Below are 8,043 nucleotides of genomic sequence, written 5' to 3' on the forward strand. Positions count from 1 at the left end.
ACGGGGTCCACTCAGCCTCGGGAGGTCAACTGAGTAGAGGTGGGTTCGATTCCCACCTCACCCATCCTGGAAGTGGTTTTCCGTGGTTTCCCACTTCTCCTCCAGGCGAATGCCGGGATGGTACCTAACTTAAGGCCACGGCCGCTTCCTTCCCTCTTCCTTGCCTATCCCTTCCAATCTTCCCATCCCTCCACAAGGCCCCTGTTCAGCATAGCAGGTGAGGCCGCCTGGGCGAGATACTGGTCATACTCCCCAGTTGTATCCCCCGACCAAGAGTCTGAAGCTCCAGGACACTGCCCTTAAGGCGATAGAGGTGGGATCCCTCGCTAAGTCCGAGAGAAGAACCGAACCTGGAGGGTAAACAGATGAATAATAATAATAATAATAATAATAATAATAATAATAATAATAATAATAATATATTACGTAAGAAGGGAAAAAGGTGACAAAATGGTTATTGCAGCGCATAGGTCAGCACATGGTAATAATGGAGTTGAAATAAACGCAGTTAATGTGAATAAATCAAAACGGAATGACAAAATGAAAACTAGCTCGAACACGAGGCAAGGATTACCATAGCAACAAGCCACAAGAAAATTTTAAATTGCAAGGAAACACACCAAACGAGCAGAATAAATCTGAGAGGGAAACTAATATTTGAAAGCAAAAGAAATTTCAATTTAACGGCTAAAACAATGGGCATGTAATTTAGTCCGCCTCTGTGGTGTAGTGGTTAGCGTGATTTGAAAAGTGGTACGAGGGCTGGAACGGGGTCCACTCAGCCTCGGGAGGTCAACTGAGTAGAGGTGGGTTCGATTCCCGCCTCAGCCATCCTGGAAGTGGTTTTCCGTGGTTTCCCACTTCTCCTCCAGGCGAATGCCGGGATGGTACCTAACTTAAGGCCACGGCCGCTTCCTTCCCTCTTCCTTGCCTATCCCTTCCAATCTTCCCATCCCTCCACAAGGCCCCTGTTCAGCATAGCAGGTGAGGCCGCCTGGGCGAGATACTGGTCATACTCCCCAGTTGTATCCCCTGACCAAGAGTCTGAAGCTCCAGGACACTGCCTTGGAGGCGGTAGAGGTGGGATCCCTCGCTAAGTCCGAGGGAAAAACCGAACCTGAAGGGTAAACAGATGATGATGATGATGATGATGATGATGTCATTTAAATGGCATCAACATGGAGTACAAACGGAAAATATGAGTAGAACATAAACCATAATCTCACAATAATTCCCACGGCAATAATCAAATGATACCTAAATAAGGAATATGACCCTACCAAAAAATTAAAATAAGGTGCATACAGTCGTGAAGAGATATACGATAACATCTTACCCATGTAGACACATACGCCGGCAATCACCGTCACCTAGCAAAATTTAAGCCTACGCAATCTTACATACTATAATTTTCTAAAAACCATAACTGAATACACCAATCATTCCTTAGTAGGATGTTTAATTGCTTTCTTTATCCCACTCCTGTCGGGTTGAGCTTCATCTTACAAGATGAGAGTGAAGACATGGCTTCCAGCGTACGTCCTCGTTCAGTCTTAAGCCCCATTCACAATGCAAACGTAACGTAACGTAAACTTAAAATTAACGTTCACTTAGAAGTTAGCGGCCATGTTATCTAATGGAACCATTCACAATGCGCCGACGTAAACGTAACAGGGAGTCCGTAAAGTTAAGGGATAGCAAACTCCAAGCTCTTGCGGTTAAATTTACGTTAGCTTTAAGAACCAGCCAATCAGAGCAGATGTAAACATTGTATTTTGTGCACGATATAATGACTTCTTTCGATGAAATACTTGTAATTCTCTTTCGAAATAATATTTGTGTGTATGTATGATAAAAGGAAAAAGAATGACAAAGACGCTGTACCAAAAAATAATGCATGGAAATAAATATCCTGTGGCAATGAAATATGACGGTAAATGGCGGAAGACATGCTCTCAGAGCTGGCGAACGGACGAGAGACATTCCCTCTCATAGATAAAACAGTGTCCCTGTATATTTCTTAACATTATGACGGACTACTAGTTTACGAAAACGATGTCATTCAAACATCTCATCGGGGTGTGATAGCTAGGGGTACAGGAGACCTTACACTTCTTTTTATTCGAAAAGGGGAATCAAATCGTACGATAGTGTCAAACAGTTCAGGTTTCATCCACATGTACAAACGAACTGATGAGCGTCATTTCTTACAGTAGATTACCGAAATCGTTCTGAGATGACCTTCTTTGATTCAAAGGATGAACCCATTTTCTGCACCGTTGCTTAGTTCGCCTTTTCATGTACACAGCTCCCAGAAGCAAAGCAAGATATGTTTGAAGTAATAAGAATTCCACTACCACGTTGTTTGATTCCATCGAGGTATTAAAATATAAAACTGCGAGATAGTCCAAAACTTCCGTGCTAAATAACATGGCAGTGTTTTGATTGGCTGCTGTGTACTCTTTACGTTCCTCCATTGTGAATACCTCAAATTTTACGTTAATTTTACGGTTACGTTACGTCGTTAAGTTTACGATTACGTTTGCATTGTGAATGGGGCCTTAAGGGTAGACAGCCTCTTTCCAAAGTAGCCCGCGCGAGCTGTAGTGTCTGGCGATAGTTGTGCCCTCTGTTGATAAGAGTCCGTACACGAGACTAGTAATACTGTTCTCAGACAGATGGCATCGGAGTTCGCTTAGCCTATTTCCAATCATTCGACCGGGTCAGGAATGGAATGAATAAAACCCCCATCCAGCGGCGAGAATAGGAATTATGACGGCTGCCGAAACCTGTCGCACTCCTCTGGGACAATGATTAATAAATGCCAGATGAAATGAAATGATATCGGAGAGTGTTTCTGGAATAAAATATGACAGGGAAAGCCGGAGTACCCGGAGAAAAACCTGTCCTGCCTCCGCTTTGTCCAGGACAAATCTACCATGGAGTGACCGGGATTTGAACCACGAAACGCAGCGGTGAGAGCCTGGCGCGCTGCCGCCTGAGCCACGGGTGCTTATACACCTTATTATAATAGAGAAATAAAGAGATTAAGAAGGAGGTGCAGATTGGAAAGAAATAGAGTTAGAGATGGCTGTGAAGAAAGAAGAAATTACAGGAACTTACTAGGAAACTGAATCTAGCAAGGAAGTCAGCTAAGAATAACATGATGGCAAGCATAATTGGCAGTCAAACAATTTTTTTGTGAAAAATGGAATGGTATGTATAGATACTTCAAGGTAGAAACAGGTCCCAAAAAGGACATTCCAGGAATCATTAATGAACAAGGGGAGTGTATATGTGAGGATCTTCAAAAGGCGGAAGTATTCAGTCAGCAGTATGTCAAGATTGTTGGTTACAAGGATAATGTCCAGATAGAGTTAGTGACTAATGCTAAATAAGTATCAAAATGTTCATATGATAACAACGACATTAAATACGATGCAAAGGTTGAAAACTGGAAAAGCGGCTGGAATTGACAAGATTTCTGGGGATATGCTAAAGTCAATGGATTGGGATATAGTACCATATCTGAAGTATATATTTGATTATTGTTTGCATGAAGGAGCTGTGCCAAATGAATGGAGAGTTGTATATAAAGGAAAAATGGAATGGTATGTATAGATACTTTAAGGTAGAAACAGGTCCCAGGAATTCGAGTGTATGGAACCCTCAACAGGATTACTTGATTCAGTAACTGGAAAATAAATCCAAAGGAAAGCAGCTCGATTAGTTCTGGATGATTTCCGACAAAAGTTTAGCATTCCAGGAATCATTAATGAACAAGGGTTGAATAAGACATATGCAATGCATGTAAGCTTTCGGAAGGCATTCTTTCTGATCATATAGCACATGTTTGCGAAATTAATAACTGGTTCGACAGAAGGCAGTTCGGGTTTAAGAAAGGTTATTCCACTGAAGTTCAACTTGAAGGATTCCAGCAAGGTATAGCAGATATTTTGGATTCAGGAGGTCAAACGGACTTTATCGCGATTGACCTGTCTAAAGCATTTGATAGGGTGGATCATGAGAGACTACTGGCAAAAATGAGTGCAATTGAACTAGAAGAAAGAGTGACTGAGTAGGTTGCTATATTTCTAGAAAATAGATCTCAGAGACTTAGAATAGGCGAAGCTTTATCTGACCCTGTAATAATAATCAAGAGGGGAATTCCTCAAGACAGTATTCTTGTAACTTTATGTTTGTTTGTTTTTGTTTGTGTTTTCTTTCTTTGTTAGTGACTTTACGTCGCATCGACACAGATAGATCTTACGGCGACGATGGGATAGGAAAGGCCTAGGAGTTGGAAGGAAGCGTCCGTGGGCTTAGTTAAGGTACAGCCCCAGCTTTTGCCGGGTGTGAAAATGGGAAACCACGGAAAACCATCTTCAGGGCTGCCGAGAGTGGGATTCGAGCCCACAATCTCCCGAATGCAAGTTCACAGCCGCGCGCCTCTCACCGCACGGCCAATTCGCCCGGTCCTTTATATATATAATATGAGTAAAGAAGTGGAATAGGAGATAAGGTTTCTTGCAGATGATGTTATTCTGTATAGAGTAATAAATAAGTTACAAGATTGTGAGCAACTGCAAAAATTTCCTCGATAATGTTGTGAGATGGACAGCAGGCAATGGTATGTTGATAAACGGGGTTAAAAGTCAGTTGTGAGTTTCACAAATAGGAAAAGTCCTCTCAGGTTTAATTACTGTGTTAATGGGCTGATTGTTCCTTATGGGGATCACTAAGTGTTAATATAAGGAAAGATCTTTATTGGGGTAATCACATAAATGGGGTTGTAAAAAAAGGGTACAGATTTCTGCACATGGTTATGAGGGTGTTTAGGGGTTGCAGTAAGGATGTAAAGGAGAGGGCATACAAGTCTCTGGTAAGACCCCAACTAGAGTATGGTTCGAGTGTATGGAACCCTCAACAGGATTACTTGATTCAGTAACTGGAAAATAAATCCAAAGGAAGGCAGCTCGATTTGTTCTGGATGATTTCCGACAAAAGATTAGCATTACACAAATGTTGCAAAGTTTGGGCTGGGAGGACTTGGGAGAAAGAAGACGAGCTGCTCAACTACGTGGTATGTTCCAAGTTGTCAGTGGAGAGATGGCGTGGAATGATATCAGTAGACGAATAAATTTGAGTAGTGTCTTTGAAAGTAGGAAAGATCACAATATGAAGATAAAGTTGGAATTCAAGAGGAAAAATTAGGGGTAATCTTCATTAAGGGAAGTTAGGGATTGGAATATCTTATCAAGGGAGATATTCAATAAATGTCCAATTTCTATGCAGTCGTTTAAGGAAAGGCTAGGAAAACAAGAGATAGGGAATCTGCCACGTGGGCGACTACCCTAAATGCAGATCAGTAGTGATTGATTGAATGCGATAACAGCATTGATGATTTTCTACTCGCTGATTACTATGAATGTAGTTTTCTGGATGTTTATTTTAAGGCCGATTAACTGGCTGCACGGTTTGAGTCATGTAGTTGTCAGCTTGCATTCGGGAGATAGTGGATTTAAACCCCACTATCGGCAAGCCTTAATATGTTCTTCCGTGGTTTCCCATGTTCACATCAGGCAAATGGTAGGACCATACCTTAATTAAGGTCATGATCTCTTCGATCCCAGACCTAGCTCTTTCCTACCTCATCGTCGCCACACAACTTTTCTATATCGGAACACGTAAAACAAATAATAAAAATCAGTTTATTTTATGATCGAACTCTTCATTGTTGCTGCTCAGAAGGAACTGAAGATCTCCTAAATTGTTTCTCGCGTGTTAGTAATCTATATATATGTATATATATACACGAGTATATAATAAGGTTTTTTCTGTACATTGCTCAGAATTTGAAAAGAATGGTATCTTGTATCGGGCATGTCCTCATTAATAAGTAAATGCACTTTTTAATTTTCAGTCATGTCTGTCTGGCTGTATGTATTTATTTATGCATCCCTGTATGTATGTATGTATGTATATATGTATGTATGTATGTACGCGCATCACGAGGAAATGGCTGAAGAGAATTTAATGAAAATCGGCATGTAATGTCGCGGAATGACGCACTACAATCTGGGTTATAAATAATTTTAGTCATGTTAAGTGAAATGGTAGTTTAGGGGAAAGCCTAAAATTCAATTCACAAAAAATTGTGTTATTAGTTGTCCTATCGATAAATACTTCATAAATTAAAGTTATATAAAAATAAATTTCCGATAATTTATGTCTGAAAGATTTTTAACGTACTGGTTATGATAACAGAGATATTCAAGAAATTCGATTTTTGTTGCTAACTTCGTATCAATGCTGAGCCACAAGAAAATGGATGAACATAGTTCAATTAAAACCGGTATGTAAAGTCGGGGAATAAATCACTACAGTATAAGCTATAAATAACCTTACTCACGCTGGATGAAATGGTAGTTTAGGGGAGGGTGCCTAAATTTTTTAATTATGCAATTTAATAAAATCTTATTCAAAACGTGCATATGACTTGACTTCAATCAGAATTCTGTATACAATATAGAATTCCGTAGCGAAGCACGGGTACAGCACCTAATATTGAATATACTGTTAATTTATTTATTTTTTAGCGTATGGCTAACACATCACATCACATATAAATACACTAGTAATACAGTATATAATATTCACAGTTTGAAGTATTTACAAGTTCACATTATTTACACAGTCAACACACAAGGGTGAGAGCAGTGAGAGGACACCACTCCACAATGTGCCGAACTGTTTGCTTCATGGCATCACAACTGCACGCTGCCGAATTAAGTATTCCCCATTTATGGAGGGAGTCGGCACATCTCCCATGGCCAGTGCGAATCCTGCTGATGGTTGTCCAGGTCTTCCGTGGAAGATCAAAACACTCTGGTTTGTTTTCCAGCCATGGTAGATAGTGATATTCTGATGGAGCACTGGTTATCCATACTGGCTTTCAGGCCTGAAGCAGATTAAAGTTACCGTCTGCTAGGTTTGATTTTAGCCTGTTGATAAGAGCATCATTCATGTCACCATGGATAGGCAACTGACTATTGTTAGTTATTTTATTATAATCTCGTAGGAGAGCATTTTCCCGACGGAGGTGAAGTGGTAAAATATGGGATAGTACAAGTAGCCAGAAAGTGGGAGTAGATCTAATTGTCCCTTGTATCATACGCAGAGTGTGATTCAGCTGAGTGTCAGTTTGGTGTGACTGCTGTTCAGCCATATCGATGAGCAGTATTCTGCAGCAGAGTACACATGACGAAGAGCTGAAGACCGTAGAGTAGATGCTAATGATCCCCAGGTGGTTCCACACAGCTTCTGTAAGATGTTGTTCCGTGATCGTAACTTAGCAGCCGTATTCTGAAGATGTTTCTTGAAGGACAGAGTTCTGTCAAGAATAATCCCTAGATATTCTGGATATCTGTTGTGGGCAAGACAAGTGTTCTCAAACTGAACCTTCAGTTCACGATTGACCATTTTGTTGCTAAGGTGAAAACATGTAACTTCACTTTTATTTGAATTCGGTTGTAATCTCCATTTGCGAAAGTCTGTTAATATTTTATGTCCTCATCTCTTTACAGCAAACTGTGGCGGTTTGCTGGGCCTCTTCCTAGGCTTCAGCATCCTTAGTCTGGTCGAGATCGTCTACTTTCTCTCCCTACGTCTCTTCTACAATGTGAGACGTTATCGTCGACGAGCATCCAAAGTTAAGGACAACGAGTGACTAGTCCTAAACTGTAACAGATCTCTAATGTTCACAAGTCAATTACTCTATCTTAATAAATGACAATTGTATCAGAATGTGTATATTTTTTCCTGCGAAACCTACTTTGAGAAAACTGCTGAACGAAGAAAAGAAACTTTTTTTTTTTTTTTTTTGCTAGGGGCTTTACGTCGCACCGACACAGATAGGTCTTATGGCGACGAAGAAAAGAAACCACTTTTCCCTTTGCCACATTCAAATTATTACCATAAATATATCTCTCGGTCATGGACATCTACCAACGACTGCTAATTTTATATGACTACCAGACAACA

General features: G+C 40.5%; 1 protein-coding gene across 1 annotated transcript in view; it reads left to right on the top strand.

Annotated features, from left to right (window-relative positions):
* The window catches only part of LOC136874967 (pickpocket protein 28), a 257,670-nt gene extending 249,903 nt beyond the window's left edge, over positions 1 to 7,767 (top strand). Inside the window, exon 11 of the mRNA XM_067148678.2 lies at positions 7,587 to 7,767. Within this exon, the coding sequence (XP_067004779.2) occupies positions 7,587 to 7,729 (143 nt within the window). The 3' untranslated portion in view covers positions 7,730 to 7,767. The remainder of the gene's footprint in view (positions 1 to 7,586) is intronic.
* Positions 7,768 to 8,043: the final 276 nt, after the last annotated feature.

The sequence above is a fragment of the Anabrus simplex genome, chromosome 5 (genome assembly GCF_040414725.1).
Source record: "Anabrus simplex isolate iqAnaSimp1 chromosome 5, ASM4041472v1, whole genome shotgun sequence".
Classification (NCBI taxonomy): domain Eukaryota; kingdom Metazoa; phylum Arthropoda; class Insecta; order Orthoptera; family Tettigoniidae; genus Anabrus; species Anabrus simplex.